The sequence below is a fragment of the Triticum dicoccoides genome, chromosome 1B, assembly GCF_002162155.2.
Source record: "Triticum dicoccoides isolate Atlit2015 ecotype Zavitan chromosome 1B, WEW_v2.0, whole genome shotgun sequence".
Classification (NCBI taxonomy): Eukaryota; Viridiplantae; Streptophyta; class Magnoliopsida; order Poales; family Poaceae; genus Triticum; species Triticum dicoccoides.
This window is the reverse complement of record NC_041381.1, coordinates 690,395,288-690,420,466: the sequence shown is the minus strand read 5'-3', so window position 1 is coordinate 690,420,466 and position 25,179 is coordinate 690,395,288. Positions and strand designations below refer to the sequence as shown.

General features: G+C 43.7%; 1 protein-coding gene across 1 annotated transcript; it reads right to left on the bottom strand.

The window, feature by feature from the left end:
• Positions 1 to 3,048: 3,048 nt before the first annotated feature.
• On the bottom strand, positions 3,049 to 4,576 carry LOC119312839 (serine carboxypeptidase-like 50). Its single transcript, XM_037588609.1, has one exon. The coding sequence runs from the start codon at positions 4,540 to 4,542 to the stop codon at positions 3,166 to 3,168; it is 1,377 nt and encodes a 458-aa protein (XP_037444506.1). The 5' UTR covers positions 4,543 to 4,576; the 3' UTR covers positions 3,049 to 3,165.
• Between the last annotated feature and the right edge of the window lie 20,603 nt (positions 4,577 to 25,179).

Genomic DNA, 25,179 nt, shown 5'->3' with positions numbered 1-25,179 from the left:
TTTTATTATAAAAAAAAATCTATTTATGATGTAGCACTTGACAATCTCTTTGTACCACCACTCGCTAAGAGCAGTTTGTATCTCGCTGCTTAGAAATATCTTGCACCATACTAATCATGTTAACTAATGAGTGTCTAAACTTTGTCTTCCAAAATAGATGAAGGGGCTGAATTTTCCATTTTTCAATAATCAATTTGATTTGATTAGTTTTTTTTTTGGCAAATATGTAATATGTAAGTGAGTAATAATTACATAAACTACAACATGGAACCATCTTTCACGGCTAATATAATGTTAGTGCAATTTTGATCTAACAAATCGAAATAATGCATGGTTAACTATTGATGTACCGAGGTTTAATTTTGAAGAGATCATGCATTGTGGTTCAAATGAGTGAGTATAATCTATGAAGCTGCCAATTTAGATAGGATTTTTTTTATTCTTGGGAAAAGTTTACAATCGGCCAACCGATTTGGTGCTTCTACTGATGATAACGACCATTGGGGTGTTGCAAGCATGACAGCCAGATGCTGGAACTGGGGCCCATCTTTGCTCCAACATGCTACAACAAAGACTTAGACAGAAGCTGCAATAGGCGACAAATGCTAGGACCGACAACGTGATTTGCTACATAGGGTAGATCACGCAGTCACCGGTGTTTCAACCTGCGAGCTGTGCAAGTGAGTGGTGATGACGAGCGACACACGGTGGTGCAAGCAGTAGATGGTGGGGGTTCTTTGTCGGGATTTTCCACTGCGAGGCCAGTGGTTTTTTCTTATCAATAAGGGCAGAAGTTGCGACGATGATAGCAGAGACCTGACAGATCCGACAGTTGCCATCAGCCTAATCAAGTGGCACAGGACTCCGATTTGGGCCCTCGCTGGTCGGCCAGCGCACCAAACGCCTGGATGGGCTGTCCAGTCAGTGTCCGGACGGGAAAAACGCCACCCAACCGCCCTCTTCATAGCCGGCTCAAACGCTGAGGCTGACTGACACTCCTCATATCTAACCCAAATCTGGGCTGGATATGAGGACGCCAGAATGCGCCCACCACGTCGGGTCCGGCCCTCGCTGACCCACCCGACCCCATACAAATTAGATCCTATCTGCACTCCACTCGAAAACCTAGCCGCATTCCACTCCACTCTGCTCCCCTCTAGTCCACTCCCTCCGCCCACAAGCTCCCATCCGGCATGGCGGGCAGCGGATTCGAGTCCTACATCTCCACATCCGTTGACCCCGACCTCATCCCACGCGACCCCGAGGAGAAGATGATCGCCCGCCTTGCGCTTCGCCGCTCCCGGGAGGAGGCCACCCAACAAGAGCGCTCGGACTCCTTCCGTTGAAAATCCATTGCGTCCATCAAAATGGCGCATGGATCTGGCGCGAGGTGTGTTGTTGCTTCCTCACTGGAGGCGGTACAGTTCGTCTGGTGTCGGAATGCGCCGGCGGATGCGCAACCGCTTCGTTGTCGCGCCGAGGCAGAGGTGAACGCATGGACGTATGTCGATGCAAATATGGCATGGCGTGCTCACCATGCTAGGCAGCGGGCGTGGGATACGGCGGCAGCCCTCGCGGTTGCGGATGTTGGCAAGGCGGAGTCGCATTCTCCGGTGCCCCGTATGGTGCATGGCCACCCCGGGCACTGCAACCGTGTCGTGGTGCATATTGCTAGCTCCTCCCAAGACGGATCCATCATCGATCTCACATCCAACAGCACCGTGAAGGTTTCGGATTCCGACGAGGAAGAGTATCGCATGGGAGACGGTGGAGCCTCGACTCCTATGAGCCGGTGCGTGTCTCATGTCCTACTCTACGTCACCGGCGACTAGACCAACATTTGGACGGGGGCAGCCAACCGCCGGACATGAGCATGGCAAAGCCGGACGGGCTCCGCTTTAGATTAGGTTTCATGTGCATGTAATAATATGGATTTGAGGATTTGAAAATGAGGTATCTGGTTGTGAAAATGATTTTTGTTGTGTTGTCCGATCACTATCCACGGACGTGTCCGAGCACGTCCATGGGCATTTTGGGCCGGATTTTGCTACTTGCCGTTGTAGATGCTCTTTTTTTTGCGGGGGTAGGTGTAGATGCTCTTATTCTTGCTATTTACCTAGGAAAATAATTAAGATGCAAAGAAGTTGTTCCTATGCATATAGAAGGCGCTAGACCATTATATGTAACTTTGTAAGAGCACTTTGTACCTTAGAGCAACTCTAACTGATTTCTTAAAGTTTAGAGGATACGATCGATTATCCTTTAGAGGATACGATCGACCATTTCTAACGGATCCTTAATATTTAGCGGAGTAAAAAAAAATCAGTAGCACAAGCACAAATTCTGTGCATAGTACAAACACGGATTTGGTTCAATAAGTACATACAACTTACTAGAACGAAATTCGCTGCGGATTCGAAATATTTTACATAGACATTTAGATGAACTTAACCGAAATTTAGACTAATCTTCCACGCCAAATCTTCTTGTTGACCATCCCTTGGACAAGACTAGCGGTGGAGTGTCGGCCAACTCCAAAACACATACTTCCGGCTCTGCAACGACGCTGGGGACGCAACAGACGCGACACGGACGAAGCCGAAGAAACAAGAACCATAGTAAGAACTCCACCGCCGTCTTGAAGAACTCGCTCGAACACAAATCCGTGGCTCCTCGACACCGTTGAAGAACGTCATCGAGGAAGTGGCCCGGAAAACTTTATTCGTGATGGCGGCGGCCGCACCGTACGAGCGCCATCACCCGACATGCCTATCCTAAACCTATCTACAGACCGGACGGAAGGACCCGGGCTGCCGCCGGAGTGGCGAGCGGAGGGCAGAGGAGCCGACGGCCTCACCGGCAACAGGAAGCAGGAGTGGCTTGGCCTGCCAAATCGCCTCCACTGGGCGGTTGAGAAGGAAGCGGTAGGCAGAGTTGCTCCTACGTGAGCATCACTCTGTTTGAGACAAGCGTTACAAGACCAAGTTCTGAATTTTGCATAGATTTTTCACGAGTAACTGAATTTCGCCGCTAATTTTCGTGACCACATGTAAAAATAGAAGAGATATTATATCGTTGATGACTGATCAACTAGAACAATTTTGTCTAACAAATTCAAATAACTAGTGTTCAAAACTGTCAGACTCGTGATCTTTACAAGCTTAATCATACCACGGCGTGCCCGACGCCGCCGCCGTTCTCGAGTACACGGTCGCCGGTGTTGCCGCCAGCAAACACTCCGGTCTGGGACACCCAACCCTCAATCATCTCCTGCGCCGCGCGGCCATTGCCCGCCGGCACGAAGTGCCCGGCACCGTACACCACCACGTGCGCCAGCGCGCCGTGCCTCTGCACGTACCCGGCGAGCTCCCCCTCGTCGGAGGTCCGCCACACGGCGCGCTCGGCTTCTCGGAACTCCGCCATCCCGTCCCAGTCCACCTCCTCCAGCCACGCGTCCGCCGACGCCACGCCGTCGCGCAGGTCGCGGACCCCCTCGTACAGCAGCACCCGCATCCCCTCCCGCCGCAGCAGCGCCTCCACCTCCGGCTTGGCGCTCTTCATCCCGTCCTCCCGCAACGCGGTGACCACCGCCGCCGCGCAGGCCTCCCACGCGACGTCGACTCTGGCGCCCAGCGCCGCCTTGATGCCGGCCCGGTTCACGAACCCCTCCAGCGCGTCGGCGTCCAGCCACCCCTGGGTGACCACGTCGAAGAGCGTGGCGAGGCCCGTGGCCGCCTGCAGCCGCTCCAGCAACCGCGCGCGCGCGTCCGTCGCATCGCCCCACCGTCCCGCCCGCGCTAGCGCCATCGTCTCGGCCTGCATAGCCTCCAGCTCCCGCCGCTGCCGTCCGTTGATGAGTCCCATGAAGTAGGCCGTGTCGGCGTACGTGACGACCTGCGCGACCGGGTGCACCAGCCCGTTGCCGATGGCCACGCCACGGAGGCTGATCCTTCTGTGCGCCGGCAGCGCCGTGTTCGCGGCAAGGATGCGCGACGCTGCCGCGGGGACGTACTTGCCGGCGTAGCTTTCGCCGGCGAGGAAGAAGGGCCGCGCGCGGAAGTAGGCCAGGCTGGCGTCGAAGAAGGACTGGAGCGCGGCGAGCACGTGCTCGGCGATGGCGGCTTGGCTCCGTGGGATGTCTGCCGCGGACGGGGCGGCGCTGAAGCCGGTGCCGAGCGGGCTGTCGAGGAAGAGCACCCCGAAGAGGCGGTTCCACGCGAAGGAGTTGCGCGAGAGGGATGCGCCGTTGCCGGAGCGGCGGCTGAGAGAGTAGGGGCCGAGCTGGAGGAAGTTGCTGAGCAGGCCGGAACAGCCGGGCCCGCCCTCGAGCCAGAGGAGCAGCGGCGTGTCGGCCGGCGCGGCGAGCGGGGCACTGGCCTCGTAGAAGGCGAAGAAGAGCGAGGCGTTGGTGGAGGTGTCGACGGGGAGGTAGCCGGAGCTGGTCGGAAGCGCCTCTCTTGGAAACGCCGCATCAGCCGAGGCGGAGACGACGGCGACGCCGAGAAGAACCAGCAGCTGCACCGCACGAGGCGGTGACTCCATGGCTCGACGTGGTGTGGTGCGTCGCTTTCGTTTGGCGGGAGTGAGAGAGCTACATACTGGCACCTCAACTGTGCATCGTAGTAATCGCGCGCGCTCCACGAGTCCACGTGCACGCCATGGACGGGTCCTGAGCTATGCTCATTGACACCAAATCTCGAAAGCGACAACTCAAAGTTGCCAAGACCAGATCGGATTCGTTCAGCCATTTCCAGGATGAGAATTTCAATTCCCTCCCTCCGATGAGTCCACATATTATGTTCACGCGCCTTCGTTTGGGTCCGGCCGGTACGTTAGATCGAAAATCATAGCCTATAATACGCTAATGCAAATAAACGAGTGTCCCTTTTTTTTTTCATCTGCGATCAATTTTCGTTTTAAATTTGGGTTGGATTTACGTCGGCGTGTGGACACGGCACGAACGTACGCGACGCACACCTTTGCCATCCCCTGACCCGCCACACAATGGCACATCGACCATTCTTTCCCTCCCCCATGGCCCCATCTATAGACGACACACCCTGGTCAACCCGCCCTCGCCGATGTCGATCACTTCCGGTTGTTTGGATGCTGCCCAGGTCGCCGCCCGCACCCACACACCTCTTCCAGCTGCACGACCCACCCGACCGCTATTGCCAGCGTTGGTGCTCTGTTTTTGCTGCCGTCATAGCACCTACACGGCCACGCCACCCCTTGGCCTCCACTACTGCCAACATCACTCCTAGTCCGGTGGCCCCGCTCCACGGCCGCCTTCACATCGACATGCTTGCTGCCAAGCCTGGAAGATGCACGGGGCTCTTCATCGGCCGACTTCTTCCACCACGCCCGCAAGGTGTTCGACGTTTCGCCCGCAAGGTCCAAATGGATAGTGGAGATGAGTTCTTTTGCAACTACTTCATTTGTGATTCCGACGATTCGTCGTCGGACGGTGAGGAGTTTGTGGTTCCTACTTTGGTTCTCAATGGCCACATAGCTAGGCAGTGGTCGTGGTTTAGGGGATCGATCCCGGGACCACGCTCGGACATTGAATCACAAGAGAGAGCGGCCATTGCCTACTTTGGTCCGACTACTTTCAGTGTATGTCCCCACTATACAAACCCAAGATATTATGACGGCGCTTTTGGATGGCTAGACATGTGTTCAATCGTATTTGGGAGGGGGTGATGGTGTATGATGATTATTTCATATGCAAGGAGGATGCCCTTGAAAAGGTTGGCTTCTTCTCTTATCAGAAATGCATCGCAGCTATTCGGATGCTTGCATACTGAATACTCGGTGATCTTGTCAATGAGTATGTCTGCATTTGCGAGTCCACATGTGTTGCATCAATTTACGAGTTCCGCAAGGTTGTAGTAGGAGTGTTTTGCCTGGAGTAAGTGAGAGAGCCAAATGCTGCAGATACAACTGGGTTATTGGTGATCTATGCAAATAGCGGCTTTCCTGGATACTTGATATCATAGATTGTATGCACTGTAGAATGGTCCATCTGCTTGGCAGTGGCATGTCAAGCTTGCATTGTCATACTGGAGGCCCTGTGGCTTCACAGGATCTCTCGCACCAAAAATGATCACTAGAGGTCTCTCGCAAGGTGTAACCTAGTTACTCTTATGTTGCTCGTTGCACGCTGCGGGGAATGTCTATGCACCAAATGCTATCTCGTTGTGATTCTGGCGAACATTTTTTGGACCAGCTCATTACCACACAACGAATAGTTTTAAGCCGACGGTTTTAGGAACGTCCACCTTTTTTTCTTTTTTACCAGCTTCTCTTTCTTTTCTTTTAACCCCCTTTGCTTTTCTTCCTTCTTCTTTTTTCTTTCCATTTTTACCTTTTTTTCAATTTCACTACGTAACATTTTTCAAATTCGTGTAGGTCTGCGGATATTTTGCGAATCCTTGCATATCTTCGATCTCTACGAACATTTTTTGAATTCCTTAAAGTTTCCAAAAAATATATATTTTCCAATACGCATTTCTTTGAAATTTCTGAAAATTATTTAAATTCTTTTAAAAAACCAAATTTGCGAAATTGTAAATTCCAGAATATTATAAAATGTTGTGAACATTTTTTCAACTTAGTGCACACTTTATAAATTTGTCAACTGTTATAAAATTTGCTAATTTTCTTAAATTTACTTATATTTTCAAATTTGTGAAAAAACTAAATTCATTTTTTAAAAAACATTTGTGATTTTTATGAATTTACGTACATTTTTGTATTTTTTGGTGCAGGGGAAAAAGAATAAGAAGAAAGAACCCACAAGTCGTACCTATGCTAACATCGAGGAGGCCGGACGGTGATCCGAAGTTTTGTCTTGGCCCACCCTTGCGCCATGGCATCATCAAGCTTGCTCGACGTAGGCTCACAATCTCGCCAAGTTTTTTGTAATCTAGATATAGGTAGACATGTTTTGTTGTGCAATCCTCGTGACCTAAATCTTGTACCTACGAATCAATAAAGTGGGCCAGATTTCTAAGAAAAATCAAGCTAGCTCGACGCCCCGACGTGAGCGGTTGGTCGATTGGGGACCACTGCGGGCGATACATATCACTGCCCCTACTGTATGTCTGGCCTACTTCCGGACCGAAGAACGGCTCGCCACGAGGAGTCTAGTTTTTCGTACACTTCATTCATTTTCTCTCTCTTTACTTTGCTTATATTTCAAAATATTTTAAATATATGTATAATACAGAAATTACTTTTCTTAAATTTTAACACTGTTCACCTAGTATTTAAAAAATGTTCATAAAATGTAAACTTTTGTTTGCCTAATTGTCAAAATTGTTCATACTGTTCAAAAATAAATTCCATGTTATTTTAAAAGTTGACATGTTTAAAAATATGTTCATGACATTTCTTAAAAAATGTCCGAGAAAGATTTCTCTATGTCAATTCAAAACAAAGTAAACAGTATTTGACGACTGAATCCTATAAACGATATTCTTTTGAGAAGAGCTTGCGCCTATGCTTCTATAAAAATCACCTATGTGGAAGCGATGCTTCTACTTGGTCATCATAGACCAGCAAATCCATTTGAGTGAAAATGTGAAAAATTGTCCGAGCATCGTGTCATTCAATAAAACAAGTTTGACATCAAAATTGTTGACATGTTTAATAATATGTTGATGATTTTTTTAATAATATTCATGAAATGTAAAAAATCACTTAATTTTGGGAAATATTCATAACATAATAAAATATATGCGCCATTTGAAAGTTGTTCATACACTTTACAAACAATGTTCAAGAAAATTTTGAAATATGTTGAGCGTGTGTTTAAAAATGATCATTGTGTATTAAAAAAATGTTCAGTATATATTTTACAGAAGGTCAACATGTATTTCAAATAAATATTTATTGTGTATTTGAAAATATGTTTATCGTGTATCTAAAAAAAGTTCAACCTGTATATGAAAAATGTTGAACCTGAATTTTTAAAAATCAACATGTATTTGAAAAATGAAGATAAGACAGAGATATTAGAAAAATTAGAAAGCAAAAGAAAACGAGATGAATAAAACACACACAAAAGAAAAAATATATACGGGAAAGCTTCTAAAACTTGTTCATACCGTTCATAGAAGCTTCTCAAAACCGCTCAGACAAAGCCTTCGAAAACCGCAAGAATGAACCTTATTGAGCTGGCCCACTAGCAAGTGCGCCAGAGGTTACATCTTGCAGTAAGCGAGAAATAGCTCTTGCATCTTGAACAGAGCTGGCTTCTCTTGAGGAGCTAGCGCAGGTCGCTCTGCTGGGAAACTGTGAAGTTCAGTGCCATAGATGACTTCGGTTCAAGCCCTTGATTGTCTTTAGAGGCATTGGATCCAGTGGCGGAGCCAGCGTTGAACCATTGGGTTCACATGAACCCAATGAAATTCGCTACCTACGTGCATGTCATGTACTCAACATATAAGGCCTGACCCCAATAAAAAATCAAGCCTGACCCCATCAAGCTGCTAATGCCTCATGATTAGACAAATAAAAAGGCCCAAAAGCCCAGGCATCATCGTTACTAGTACAAGATCAACACATGTACCACATCTAAAAAAAGAAGATCAATCAATACCTGTACGAGGAATACACGGACGGCAGCCGCACACCTCGTCGCTTTCCAACTCGCCTCGCCTCCCCCTCCGCCGTCTTGCCCCGTTTTTGTTAGGCCCGTCGCTTCCGTCCTCATCTCGACGCCGACGCCCGACGGTAAATAGCGTAGAAGCGCTCAACTGCAGTCTAATTCGAGGCAGTAATATCACCTCCACATCTCTTCCCTCTGCTACCCAATCTAAATCTAATAGCTTTTTGCCCTAATTTTCTAATTCTTATTTTCATGGACTTTCATTGATGCAGGCTATGGAAAGATATTTTTCAAAGAAGAGAAGTCGATCATCTGATCCAGATAATGATGCGGGGACATCGAGGTCACCCGTCAGATGTAAGCAAACTGCATCAAATGTCGCTGCCAGTAGTCTCCCAAAGCCTTCTATCCACAAAGAGATTAATTTAGATGAATTGCCCTACAATCCGGCTGATCGGAAGAGAATTTCGGAGTACACAAGAAATCCTAAGAAGTAAGATGAGATTAGGCGACGATACTTAACAAGGGGACCTTACAGGCCTCCATCTACTTTTGTTTATCCACACAGGGACATTGGGGATACTCAACGAAGATTTAATCCAGGCTGGTTTAAAGATTATGGTCGTTGGCTTGAGTATAGTGACAAGGTGCATAAGGCCTTTTGTTTGTGTTGTTATCTTTTCAGAGATAATAATGAGGGACAAGCTGGGAGTGATGCATTTGGAATTAATGGTTGGAACGCTTGGAACAAGAAAAGTAGGATGGATACCCATGAGGGTAAAGGTAATGTTAATAGCTTTCATAATGTAGCAGTAAAACGGTGTGATGCTTTGATGAATCAAGATCAATCAATTCTGGTAGCTCTCGATAAGCAAACTGATCTTACAAAAAAGCAAAATCAAATACGGCTTAATGCTTCAATTGATTCTGTTAGATACTTGTTGCATCAAGACTTAGCTTTCCGAGGCCATGACGAAACAGAAGAGTCAAAAAATAAGGGAAACTTTCGAGAGTTGGTAAAAACTTTGGCAAATCAAAATGATGATATACGGAAGGTAGTTCTTGAGAATGCTCCACAAAATTGCAAGTGGGTATGTGGAGATATTCAGAAGGAAATTACGAACTATTTTGCCAAGGTAACATCGTCATTAAATTATATTTCCTACTATTTTTGTTGTGTTACAATTTACACTAATCTCTAATGATCCCCTTATTGTATTGCACAGATAACTTTGAATTCTATTATTGAAGAAATTGGAGGTGATGTGTTTAGTTTGTTGATTGATGAAGCTGCTGATGTGTCTGACAAAGAGCAAATGGCAGTTGTTTTGAGATATCTTAGCAAGCGTGGATTTATCATTGAACGGTTAGTTGGAGTGGTACATGTGCAAGAAACATCGGCAATATGTCTTCAGGCCGCACTTCAAAAATTATTCACCGATCTTGGTTTAAGCATAAAACAAGTCAGAGGACAATGTTATGACGGGGCTAGCAATATGTGCGGCGAGTTCAATGGCTTGAAAGCAAAGATTTTGCAAGAGAATAAGTCAGCCTATTGTGTGCATTGGTTTGCTCACCAACTCCAGTTGGTTATTGTAGCAGTAGCAAAGAAGCATGAAGATATTTCAGATTTTTTCTACATGATCTCCATTTTATTTAATGTGGTTGGAGCTTCTTGCAAAATAAAGGACATGATTAGAGAGAAACATCGAGAGGATGTAATAAAAGCCATAGGTAGTGGGCAGATTAGCACTGACAGAGGGTTAAATCAAGATCAAACTCTTCAGAGAGCTGGTGACACTCGTTGGGGCTCACACTACAGAACTCTCTCAAGTCTAGTGAAGTTGTTCCCTGCAGTCATGTCTGTTCTGAAATATGTGGAGAAAGAAGGTAAAAATGAAAAGAAAAGTCAGGCGCGTGGTCTTGTAGCATATTCTGAGACCTTTGTTTTTGTGTTTTATTTGCACATGATGCTGCATATATTAGGAAATGCAAATACTTTGTCACATTCTTTACAAAAGAAGGATCAAGACATCCTAAATGCCATGTCATGTGTCAAGTCCACAAGGAATGAGCTACAAGAACTAAGGGAGAATGGATGGGACTCACTGATACAAAAGGCATATTCATTTTGTGAAGAACATGACATTGAGAAGGCGGACATGCTGGAGCAATATATCAATCGACACAAACCAAGACAAAAAACTAATAAGACAAACCTCCAGCATTACCGAGTAGAGTGTCTTAATTCTGTAATTGACTGGCAACTTCAAGAGTTTGATGACCGTTTCAATGAGGTAAATTCTGCATTACTTGGTCACATGGCTTCTTTCAACCCAAACAATGGATTTGTTGCTTTTAACTTGGATAGCTTAGTGAAGCTAGCTGAGTTTTATCCAGATGATTTTGATTCAAAAAAATGGATGATCTTGGTCCTGAACTGCGCACTTACATTGATAATGTGCGAGCGGATGAAAGGTTTGCTAATTTGGATGGGATTGCTGATCTTGCGAAGTTAATGGTGCAGACAAATAAACATGTTACTTTTCCCTTGGTCTATCATTTTCTGAAGTTAGTATTGATATTACCAGTTGCAACAGCATCCGTGGAGAGATGCTTTTCAGCTATGAATGTTGTCAAGAAAAAGTTGCGCAACAAAATTGGTGATCAATTCATGAGTGATTGTCTAATTTGCTATGTGGAGAAAGAGATGTTTTCTCCCATTAGTAATGATGTTGTGTTTGATCTTTTTAAGGCGATAAAAGATCGAAAAGGGAAGCTCTAAAATGTGAGTGACTATACATGATTCTTTCACATGATGTCACTTTTATTTTAAACTTGCCAAACTAACTTGTTATTTTCTTCATTGTTTTCAGAAAGATGAGAAGTTGGATCTGAAATATGAAGTTTATTTTGGTACCACTTTTATCAATAATATGTAAACAAGTGATTTTATAATTTCATCCGATCGGTATGTTATGCACTCTTATTTATTTAAGTGACAAATATGTGTGATAAATGATTTCATATTCATTGTGCTTTCTTTGACTGATATAATCTCATTGCAATTTGTCACAAAATAGGACTAAGTTCATTAAAAAAATTCACAACTAGTTAGTGAATGAACCCATTGACAAAAATTTCTGGCTCCGCCCCTGATTGGATCCAAATTTAGTGATTCATGTCTTCACCTTCTTCCATATATAACATGTACACTAAAAATTGTAACGATGTTCTGCCTACACAGATGCTCTCAGGCGAGAGGCACCTATGCAAACTCAAACAATAAACCTGGCTACCGGCCATAATAGACATATTTTGACTTGCATATGTATATGTTTCAACACCCAGATGCAGAGGCCGGGGGTACATCTTCCTTTTTAGAAAAAATATATATGTTTCAAATACCAAATGCCAACATGTAGAAGCGTACTCTATTGAGTATTTTTTATTTAAAACAGTTTTGGAGAAAAAGAATAGGAAAAACATTGTACGTATATTGTGTTCAATATACATATGGATAAGCCACCCAATTTTCCTTTTGACTCGCTCAAATTGTGTTAAGTAATTTTTGCAACTAATCTTAGTTGAGTTAGTGATGCAACTACTCCGTCCGTCCGTAAATACTTGTCATTGAAATGGATGTATCTAAATGTATTTTATATCTAGATACATTAATTTTCATTCATTTTGATGACAAGTAATTCCGAACGGAGGGAGTACAATATTGTGGTTGGCTCCAAGGGGATAAGAACAAAATTAAATTAGTTGTGACTTGTGAATAAACTACATTCATTATTCATTTCCGAAGTCCAAGGAAAGTATAAACTCCAAGCCACATAGACCCCATGTCTCTACAATTATATTTATGAATGTCACGGTAAAAGAATTGACTTTCTGATATGTATAGAACACAAGACTTTCTAAGTACTATATAAGGTGCTCTATATATAAATTAGAGCATCTCTAGCAGACCCGTATAATTCCGACCCGCATAACGTGTTTACAGTTTGAGGAAGAACTGTTTTGCGGGGCGAAATCGTGCGCTGCAGAATAGACCCTGTATATGAAACTACATAATTTTAAAGAAAACTTTCACGAAAAAAATTGCAACCACACTGATCATTCATAGTTTATCACATACTACATGATCATACATACATTGTACTACTACTACTACTAGAGGGGTGTGGGGATTTGCTGTTGGAAATATGCCCTAGAGGTAATAATAAAATGGTTATTATTATATTTCCTTGTTCATGATAATTGTCTATTGTTCATGCTATAATTGTATTAACTGGAAACCATACTACATGTGTGAATACATAGATCACAACATGTCCCTAGTGAGCCTCTAGTTGACTAGCTCGTTGATCAACAGATGGTCATGGTTTCCTGACCATGGACATTGGATGTCATTGATAACGGGATCGCATCATTAGGAGAATGATGTGATGGACAAGACCCAATCCTAAGCATAGCACAAGATTGTGTAGTTCGTTTGCTAAAAGCTTTTCTAATGTCAAGTATCATTTCCTTAGACCATAAAATTGTGCAACTCCCGGATACTGTAGGAATGCTTTGGGTGTACCAAATGTCACAACGTAACTGGGTGGCTATAAAGGTACACTACATGTATCTCCGAAAGTGTCTGTTGGGTTGGCACGAATCGAGACTGGGATTTGTCACTCCGTATGACGGAACGAATCGAGATTGGGATTTTTCACTCCGTATGACGGAGAGGTATCTCTGGGCCCACTCGGTAATGCATCATCATTATGAGCTCAATGTGACTAAGTGGTTAGTCACGGGATCATGCATTACGGAATGAGTAAAGTGACTTACCGGTAACGAGATTGAACGAGGTATTGGGATACCGACGATCGAATCTTGGGCAAGTAACGTACCGATTGACAAAGGGAATTGTATACGGGATTGATTGAATCCCCGACATCGTGGTTCATCCGATGAGATCATCATGGAACATGTGAGAGCCAACATGGGTATCCAGATCCCGTGGTTGGTTCTTGTCCGGAGAACGCCTCGGTCATGTCTGCATGGTTCCCGAACCCGTAGGGTCTACACACTTAAGGTTCGGTGACGCTAGAGTTGTTATGGGAAATAGTATGTGGTTACCGAAGGTAGTTCGGAGTCCCGGATGTGATCCCGGACGTCACGAGGAGTTCCGGAATGGTCCGGCGGTGAAGATCGATATATTGGACGAAGGGTATTGGAGTCCGGAAGTGTTCTGGGGGTACCAGGCTATGGCCAGCATGACCGAAAGGTGTTTCGGGAGCCCCGGCAAGTGTTGGAGGGCCTCATGGGCCAAAGGGGAAGGAGAAAACCATCCCACTAAGGGGTGGTGCGCCCCCACACCCTTTCCCACGTTATTTGGGGAGGTGGGGCGCCTCCACCTGGCTTGGGAGGCAATCCTCCACCTGCTTGGCTTGGGGGGCAAGTCTCCCTAGAATTTTCCCTAGGGAGATCCAATCTGCTTGGCCGCCGCCCCATAGGGGAAACCCTAGGGCGCCTCCCCCTCTCCCCTTGCCCCCTATATATAGTGGAGGACTGGGAGGGCAGCCGCACCTCTTCCCTGGCGCAGCCCTCTCCCTTCTCATACATCTCCTCCTCCTCCATAGTGCTTGGGAAAGCCTTGCTGGAGAACCACGAACTCCACCAACACCACGCCGTCGTGCTGTCGGAGTTCTCCCTCAACTTCTCCTCTCCCCTTGCTGGATCAGGAAGGAGGAGAAGTCCCCGGGCTGTACGTGTGTTGAACGTGGAGGCGCCGTCCGTTCGGCGCTAGATCGGATCTTCCGCGATTTGAATCACCGCGAGTACGACTCCATCATCCGCGTTCTTGTAACGCTTCCGCTTAGCGATCTTCAAGGGTATGAAAGTGCACTCATCTCTCTCTCGTTGCTAGAATCTCCTAGATTGATCTTGGTGATACGTAGGAAAATTTTAAATTATTACTACTTCCCCAACAGTGGCATCATGAGCTAGGTCTATTGCGTAGATTCTATGCACGAGTAGAACATAAGTTGTTGTGGGCGTTGATTTTGTTCAATATGCTTACCGTTACTAGTCCTATCTTGTTTCGATGGTATTGTGGGATGAAGCGGCCCGGACCGACCTTACACGTACACTTACGTGAGATAGGTTCCACCGACTGACATGCACTTGTTGCATAAGGTGGCTAGCGGGTGCCAGTCTCTCCCACTTTAGTCGGATCGGATTCAATGAAAAGGGTCTTTATAAAGGGTAAATAGCAATTGGCATATCACGTTGTGGTTTTGGCGTAGGTAAGAAACGTTCTAGCTAGAAACCTATAGCAGCCACGTAAAAAACTTGCAACAACAATTAGAGGACATTTAACTTGTTTTTGCAGCATATGCCGTGTGATGTGATATGGCCAAAAAGGATGTGATGAATGAAATATATGTGATGTATGAGATTGATGATGTTCTTGTAATAGGAATCACGACTTGCATGTCGATGAGTATGACAACCGGCAGGAGCCATAGGAGTTGTCTTAATTTATTATATGACCTGCGTGTCATTGAATAACGCTATGTAATTACTTTACTTTATTGCTAAGCCGTTAGCCATAGTAGTAGAAGTAATAGTTGGCGAGACAACTTCATGGAGACATGATGATGGGGATCATGGTGCCATGCCGGTGACGATGATGATCATGGCGCCCCGAAGATGGAGATCAAAAGGAGCAAAATGATATTGGCCATATCATGTCACTATTTGATTGCATGTGATGCTTATCATGTTTTTATAGCTTATTTGCTTAGAACGACGGTAGCATAAATAAGATGATCCCTCGCTAAAATTTCAAGAAAGTGTTCCCCCTAACTGTGCACCGTTGCGAAGGTTCATTGTTTCGAAGCACCACGTGATGATCGGGTGTGATAGATTCTAACGTTCGAATACAACGAGTGTAAGCCAGATTTACACAAGCAAAACACTTAGGTTGACTTGACGAGCCTAGTATGTGCAGACATGGCCTCGGAACACAAGAGACCGAAAGGTCGAACATGAGTCGTATAGCAGATACAATCAACATGAAGATGTTCATCGATGATGACTAGTCCGTCTCACGTGATGATCGGACACGGCCTAGTTGGCTCGGATCATGTATCACTTAGATGACTAGAGGGATGTCCATCTAAGTGGGAGTTCATTAACCAGATGAACTTAATTATCATGAATATAGTCAAAAGGTGTTTGCATATTGTGTCGTAGCTTACGCTATAGTTCTACTATTTAAGATATGTTCCAAGAGAAAATTTTAGTTGAAGGTTGATAGTAGCAATTATGCGGACTGGGTCTGTAAACTAAGGATTATCCTCATTGCTATGCAGAAGGCTTATGTCCTTAATGCACCGCTCGGTGTGCTGAACCTCGAGTGTCGACTGTGGATGTTGCGAACATCTGACATACACGTTTTGATGACTACGTGGTAGTTCAGTGCGTAATGTTAAACGGTTTAGAATTGAGGCGCCGAAGACGTTTTTTGAAACGTCGCGGAACATATGAGATGTTCCAAGGGCTGAAATTGGGATTTCAGGCTAGTGCCCACGTCAAGAGGTATGAGACCTCTGACAAGTTTCTTAGCCTACAAACTAAGGGAGAAAAGCTCAATCATTGAGCATATACTCAGATTGTCTAAGTACTACAATCACTTGAATCGAGTGGGAGTTAATCTTCCAGATGAGATAGTGATGTTTCTCCAAAAGTCGCTGCCACCAAGCTACTAGAGCTTCGTGATGAACTATAACATATCAGGGATAGATATGATGATCCTTGAGCTATTCGCGATGTTTGACGTCGCGAAAGTAGAAATCAAGTAGGAGCATCAATTGTTGATGGTTAGTAAAACCACTAGTTTCAAGAAGGGCAAGGGCAAGTAGGGATACTTCATGAAATGGTAAATCAGTTGCTGCTGTAGTGAAGAAACCCAAGGTTGAACCCAAACCCGAGACTAAGTGCTTCTGTAATAAGGGGAATGGTCACTGGAGCAGCAGAATTACCCTAGATACTTGGTAGATAAGAAGGCAGGCAAGGTCAACAGAAGTATATTGGATATACATTATATTAATGTGTACTCTACTAGTACTCATAGTAGCACCATGGTAATAGATACCGGTTCGGTTGCTAAGTGTTAGTAACTCGAAATAAAAGGCTACGGAATAAACAGAGGCTAGCTAAAGGCGAGGTGACGATGTGTGTTGGAAGTATTTCCAAGGTTGATGTGATCAAACATCGCACGCTCCATCTACCATCGGGATCGGTGTTAAACCTAAATAAATGTTATTTGGTGTTTAAGTTGAGCATAGACATGATTGGATTATGTCTATCGCAATACGGTTATTCATTTCAGGAGAATAATGGTTACTCTGTTTATTTGAATAATACCTGCAATGGTCTTGCACCTAAAATGAATGGTTTATTGAATCTCGATCGTAGTGATACACATGTTCATGCCAAAAGATATAAGATAGTAATGATAATACCACCTACTTGTGGCACTGCCATGTAAGTCATATTGGTATAAAACGCATGAAGAAGCTCCATGTTGATGGATCTTTGGACTCACTCGTTTTTTGAAAAGTTTGAGACATGCGAACCATGTCTATTGGTATGTACGCATGAAAAAACTCCATGCAGATGGATCATTTGGACTCACTTGATTTTGAATCAGTTGAGGCATGCAAATCGTACCACATGGGCAAGATGACTGAAAAGCCTCTTTTTCAATAAGATGGAACAAGAAAGCAACTTGTTGGAAGTAATACATTTTGATGTGTGCAGTCCAATAAGTGCTGAGGCACGCAGTGGATATCGTTATGTTCTTACTTCACAAATGATTTGAGTAGATGCTGAGTATATTTACTTAATGAAACACAAGTCTGAATTATTGAAAGGTTCAAGTAATTTCAGAGTGAAGTTGAAGATCGTCGTGACAAGAGGATAAAATGTCTATGATATGATCATAGAGATGAATATCTGAGTTACGTGTTTGGTACACAATTAAGACCTTGTGGAACTTGTTTCATAACTAATACAACCTGAAACACCATAGTGTGATGGTGTGTTCGAACATCATAAATGCACCCTATTGGATATGGTGCATACCATGATGTCTTTTATTGAACTACCACTATTGTTTATGGGTTAGGCATTAGAGACAACCGCATTCACTTTAAATAGGGCACCACGTAATTCCGTTGAGATGACACCGTATGAACTATGTTTTAGAGAAATCTAAGCTGTCGTTTCTTGAAAGTTTGGGGCTGCGACGCTTATGTGAAAAAGTTTCATCCTGATAAGCTCGAACCCAAAGCGGATAAATACATCTTCATAGGACACCCAAAACACTTGGTATACCTCCTACTTTAGATCCGGAAGCAAAAGTGATTGTTTCTAGAAACGGGTCCTTTCTCGAGGAAAAGTTTCTCTCGAAAGATTTGAGTGGGAGGATGCTGGAGACTTGATGAGGTTATTGAACCGTCACTTCAACTAGTGTGTAGCAAGGCACATGAAGTTGTTCCTGTGGCGCCTACACCAATTGAAGTGGAAGCTGATGATATTGATCATGAAACTTCGGATCAAGTCACTACCCAAAACTCGTAGGTCGACAAAGATACGTACTACTCCAGAGTGGTACGTAACCCTGTCTTGGAGGTCATGTTGCTAGACAACAATGAACCTACGAGCTATGGAGAAGCAATGGTGGGCCCGGATTCCGACAAATGGCTCGAGGCCATAAAATCCGAGAGAGGATCCATGTATGAAAACAAAGTGTAGACTTTGGAAGAACTACTTGATGGTCGTAAGGCTGTTGGGTACAGATGGATTTCAAAAGGAAGACAGACAATGATGGTAATTTTCACCATTAATAAAGCTCGACTTGTCACTAAGATGTTTTCCAACAAGTTCAAGGAGTTGACTACGATGAGACTTTCTCATTCGTAGCGATGCTAAGAGTCTGTTGGAATTGTATTAGCAGTTACTGCATTATTTATGAAATATTGCAGATAGGATGTCAAAACATTGTTCCCTTGATGATTTTCTTGAGGAAAGGTTGTATTGAAGGAAATATGCCCTAGAGGCAATAATAAAGTTATTATTTATTTCCTTATATCATGATAAATGTTTATTATTCATGCTAGAATTGTATTAACCGGAAACATAATACATGTGTGAATACATAGACAAACAGAGTGTCACTAGTATGCCTCTACTTGACTAGCTCGTTAATCAAAGATGGTTATGTTTCCTAACCATGAACAATGAGTTGTTATTTGATTAACGAGGTCACATCATTAGTAGAATGATCTGATTGACATGACCCATTCCATTAGCTTAGCACCTGATCGTTTAGTATGTTGCTATTGCTTTCTTCATGACTTATACATGTTCCTATGACTATGAGATTATGCAACTCCCGTTTACCGGAGGAACACTTTGGGTACTACCAAACGTCACAACGTAAATGGGTGATTATAAAGGAGTACTACAAGTGTCTCCAATGGTCGATGTTGGGTTGGCGTATTTCGAGATTAGGATTTGTCACTCCGATTGTCGGAGAGGTATCTCTGGGCCCTCTCGGTAATGCACATCACATAAGCCTTGCAAGCACTGCAACTAATATGTTAGTTGTGAGATGATGTATTACGGAACGAGTAAAGAGACTTGCCGGTAACGAGATTGAACTAGGTATTGGATACCGACGATCAAATCTCGGGCAAGTAACATACCGATGACAAAGGGAACAACGTATGTTGTTATGCGGTCTGACCGATAAAGATCTTCGTAGAATATGTAGGAGCCAATATGGGCATCCAGGTCCCGCTATTGGTTATTGACCGGAGACATGTCTCGGTCATGTCTACATTGTTCTCGAACCCGTAGGGTCCGCACGCTTAAGGTTACGATGACAGTTATATTATGAGTTTATGCATTTTGATGTACCGAAGGAGTTCGGAGTCCCGGATGAGATCGGGGACATGACGAGGAGTCTCGAAATGGTCGAGACGTAAAGATAGATATATTGGACGACTATATTCGGACATCGGAAAGGTTCCGAGTGATTCGGGTATTTTTCGGAGTACCGGGTAGTTACGGGAGAAGTAATGGGCCTTGATGGGCTTTAGTGGGAAGAGGAAAAAGGCTGCTGCGCCCCCCTCCCCTTTGGTCCGAATTGGACTAGGGAAAAGGGGGCCGGCCACCTCTCCTTCTCCTCCTATTCCTTCTCCCTTCCTCCCCTCTTGGTGGACTCCTACTAGGACTTGGAGTCCTAGTAGGACTCCCTATCCTGGCCGCACCTTTGCCTTGGCCGGCCTCCTCCTCCTCCATCCTTTATATACGGAGGCAGGGGCACCTCTAAACACACAAGTTGACACAAGTTGATCCACGTGATCGATTCCTTAGCCGTGTGCGGTGCCCCCTGCCACCATATTCCTCGATAATACTGTAGCGGAGTTTAGGCGAAGCCCTGCTGCTGTAGTTCATCAAGATCGTCACCACGCCGTCGTGCTGACGAAACTCTTCCCCGACACTTTGCTGGATCAGAGTCCGGGGATCGTCATCGGGCTGAACGTGTGCTCGAACTCGGAGGTGCCGTAGTTTCGGTGCTTGATCGGTTGGATCGTGAAGACGTACGACTACTTCCTCTACGTCGTGTCATTGCTTCCGCAGTCGGTCTGCGTTGGGTACGTAGACAACACTCTCCTCTCGTTGCTATGCATCACATGATCCTGTGTGCGCGTAGGAAAATTTTTGAAATTACTACGAAACCCAACAGTGGCATCCGAGCCTAGGTTAATGATGTTGATGTTATATGCACGAGTAGAACACAAGTGAGTTGTGGACGATACAAGTCATACTGCCTACCAGCATGTCATATTTTGGTTCAGCGGTATTGTTGGACGAGACGACCCGGACCAACCTTACGCGTACGCTTACGCGAGACCGGTTCCCTCGACGTGTTTTGCACAGAGATGGCTTGCGGGCGACTGCCTCTCCAACTTTAGTTGAACCAAGTATGGCTACGCCCGGTCCTTGCGAAGGTTAAAACGGAGTCTATTTGACAAACTATCGTTGTGGTTTTGATGCGTAGGTGAGATTGGTTCTTACTTAAGCCCGTAGCAGCCACGTAAAACATGCAACAACAAAGTAGAGGACGTCTAACTTGTTTTTGCAGGGCATGTTGTGATGTGATATGGTCAAGGCATGATGCTGAATTTTATTGTATGAGATGATCATGTTTTGTAACCGAGTTATCGGCAACTGGCAGGAGCCATATGGTTGTCGCTTTATTGTATGCAATGCAATCGCGATGTAATGCTTTACTTTATTACTAAACGGTAGTGATAGTCGTGGAAGCATAAGATTAGCGAAATGACAACGATACTACGATGGAGATCAAGGTGTCGCGCCGGTGACGATGGTGATCATGACGGTGCTTCGGAGATGGAGATCACAAGCACAAGATGATGATGGCCATATCATATCACTTATATTGATTGCATGTGATGTTTATCTTTTTATGCATCTTATCTTGCTTTGATTGACGGTAGCATTATAAGATGATCTCTCACTAAATTATCAAGAAGTGTTCTCCCTGAGTATGCACCGTTGCAAAAGTTCTTCGTGCTGAGACACCACGTGATGATCGGGTGTGATAGGCTCTACGTTCAAATACAACGGGTGCAAAACAGTTGCACACGCAGAATACTCAGGTTAAACTTGACGAGCCTAGCATATGCAGATATGGCCTCGGAACACGGAGACCAAAAGGTCGAGCGTGAATCATATAGTAGATATGATCAACATAATGATGTTCACCGATGAAACTACTCCATCTCACGTGATGATCGGATATGGTTTAGTTGATTTGGATCACGTGATCACTTAGAGGATTAGAGGGATGTCTATCTAAGTGGGAGTTCTTAAGTAATATGATTAAATTGAACTTAAATTTATCATGAACTTAGTCCTGGTAGTATTTTGCAAATCATGTTGTAGAACAATAGCTCGCGTTATTGCTTCCCTGTGTTTATTTTGATATGTTCCTAGAGAAAATTGTGTTGAAAAATGTTAGTAGCAATGTTGCGGATTTGATCCGTGATCTGAGGTTAAATCCTCATTGCTGCACAGAAGAATTATGTCCTTAATGCACCGCTAGGTGACAGACCTATTGCAGGAGCAGATGCAGAAGTTATGAACGTCTGGCTAGCTCAATATGATGACTACTTGATAGTTTAGTGCACCATGCTTAACGGCTTAGAATCGGGACTTCAAAGACGTTTTGAACGTCATGGACCATATGAGATGTTCCAGGAATTGAAGTTAATATTTCAAGCAAATACCCGAGTTGAGAGATATGAAGTCTCCAACAAGTTCTATAGCTAAAAGATGGAGGAGAATCGCTCAACTAGTGAGCATGTGCTCAGATTGTCTGGGTACTTCAATCGCTTGAATCAAGTGGGAGTTAATCTTCCAGATAAGATAGTGATTGACAGAATTCTCTAGTCACCATCACCAAGTTAGTAGAACTTCGTGATGAACTATAGTATGCAAGGGATGATGAAAATGATTCCCGAGCTCTTCGTGATGTTGAAATCAACGAAGGTAGAAATCAAGAAAGAGCATCAAGTGTTGATGGTTGACAAGATCACTAGTTTCAAGAAAAGGGCAAAGGGAAAGAAAGGGGAACTTCAAGTAGATTGACAAGCAAGTTGTCACTCCCACAAAGAAGCCCAAAGCTGAACCAAAGCCTGAAACTGAGTGCTTACACTGCAAAGGAAATGGTCACTGGAAGCGGAACTACCCTAAATATTTGGTGGATAAGAAGGATGGCAAAGTGAAAAAGGGTATATTTGATATACAGATATTTGATGTGTGCTTTACTAGTGTTTATAGCAACCCCTCGGTATTTGGTACTGGTTCAGTTGCTAAGAGTAGTAACTCGAAACGGGAGTTGCAAAATAAACAGAAACTAGTTAAGGGTGAAGTGATGATGTGTGTTGAAAGTAGTTTCAAGATTGATATGATCATCATCGCACACTCCCTATTCTTTCGGGATTAGTGTTGAACCTGAATAAGTGTTATTTGGTGTTTGCGTTGAGCATGAATATGATTTGATCATGTTCATTGTAATACGGTTATTCATTTAAGTAAGAGAATAAATTGTTGTTCTGTTTACATGAATGAAACCTTATATGGTTACACACCCAATGAAAATAGTTCGTTGGATCTCGATCATAGTGATACACATAATCATAATATTGAAACCAAAAGATGCAAAGTTAATAATGATAAGTGCAACTTGTTTGTAGCACTGCCGTTTAGGTCATATTGGTGTAAAGCGCATGAAGAAACTCCATACTGATGGGTTTTTTGAATCACTTGATTATGAATCAGTTGATGCTTGCGAACCATGCCTCTTAGGCAAGATGACTAAGACTCTGTTCTTCGGAACAATGGAGCGAGCAATAGATTTGTTGAAAATCATACATACTGATGTATGTAGTCCGATGAATATTGAGGCTCTCGACAGGTATCATTATTTTCTGATCTTCACAGATGATTTGAGCAGATATGAGTATATCTACTTGATGAAACATAAGTCTGAAACATTTGAAAAGTTCAAAGAATTTCAGAGTGAAGTGAAAAATCATCGTAACAAGAAAATAAAGTTTCTACGATCTGATCGTAGAGAAGAGTATTTGAGTTACGAGTTTGGCCTTCAGTTAAAAACAATGTGAAATAGTTTCACTACTTATGCCACCTAGAACACCACAATATAATGGTGTGTCCGAACATCATAACCGTACTTTATTAGATATGGTGCGATCTATGATGTGTCTTACCGATCTACCACTATCGTTTTGGGGTTATGCATTAGAGACAGCTGCATTCACGTTAAATAGGGCACCATCAAAATCCGTTGAGACGACGCCTTATGAACTGTGGTTTAGCAAGAAACCAAAGTTGTCGTTTCTTAAATTTGGGGTTGCGATGCTTATATGAAAAAGTTTCATCCTGATAAGCTCAAACTCAAATCGGAGAAGTGCGTCTTCATAGGATATCCAAAGGAAACTATTGGATACACCTTCTATCACAGATCCGAAAGGCAAGACTTTTGTTGCTAAATTCGGAAACTTTCTAGAGAAGGAGTTTCTCTCGAAAGAAGTGAGTGGGAGGAGAGTAGAACTTGATGAGGTAATTATACCTTCTCCCTTATTGGAAAGTAGTTCATCACAGAAAACTGTTTCAGTGACATCTACACCAGTCAGTGAGGAAGCCAATGATAATGATCATGAAACTTCAGATCAAGATACTACTGAACTTCGTAGATCAACCAGAGTAAGATCCGCACCAGAGTGGTACGGTAATCCTGTTCTGGAGGTCATGCTACTAGATCATGATGAACCTACGAACTATGAAGAAGCGATGGTGAGCCCAGATTCCGCAAAGTGGCTAGAAGCCATGAAATCTGAGATATGATCCATGTATGAGAACAAAGTGTAGACTTTGATTGACTTGCCCGATGATCGGTGAGTCATTAAGAATAAATGGATCTTCAAGAGGAAGACAGACGTTGATAGAAGTGTTACTATCTACAAAGCTAGACTTGTCGAAAAAGGTTTTTGACAAAGTTCAAGGTGTTGAATACGATGAGATTTTCTTGCTCGTATCGATGCTTAAAAGTCTGTCCGAATCATGTTAGCAATTGCCGCATTTTATGAAATCTGGCAAATGGATAAACAAAACTGCATTCCTTAATGGATTTATTAAAGAAGAGTTGTATATGATGCAACCAGAAGGTTTTGTCAATCCAAAGGGAGCTAACAAAGTGTGCAAGCTCCAGTGATCCATTTATGGACTGGTGTAAGCCTCTCAGAGTTGGAATAAACGTTTTGATAGTGTGATCAAAGCATTTGGTTTTATACAGACTTTTGGAGAAGCCTGTATTTACAAGAAAGTGAGTGGGAGCTCTGTAGCATTTCTGATATTATATGTGGATGACATATTATTGATTGGAAATGATATAGAATTTCTGGATAGCATAAAGGGATACTTGAATAAAAGTTTTTCAAGAAAAGACCTCAGTAAAAGCTACTTATATATTGAGAATCAAGATCTATTGAGATAGATCAAGACACTTGATAAGATTTTCAATGACTACATACCTTGGCAAGATTTTGAAATAGTTCAAAATGGAACAGTTAAAGAAAGAGTTCTTGCCTGTGTTGCAAAGGTATGAAATTGAGTAAGACTCAAATCCCGATCACAGCAGAAAATAGAAAGAGAATGAAAAGTCATTCCCTATGCCTCAGTCATAGGTTCTATAAAGTATGCTATGCTATGTACCAGACCTATTGTATACCTTGCTCTGTATTTGGCAAGGGAGTACAATAGTGATCTAGGAGTAGATCACTGGACATTGGTCAAGAATATCCTTAGTAAGGACTAAGGAGATGTTTCTCAATTATGGAGGTGATAAAAGAGTTTGTTGTAAAAGTTACATCAGTGCAAACTTT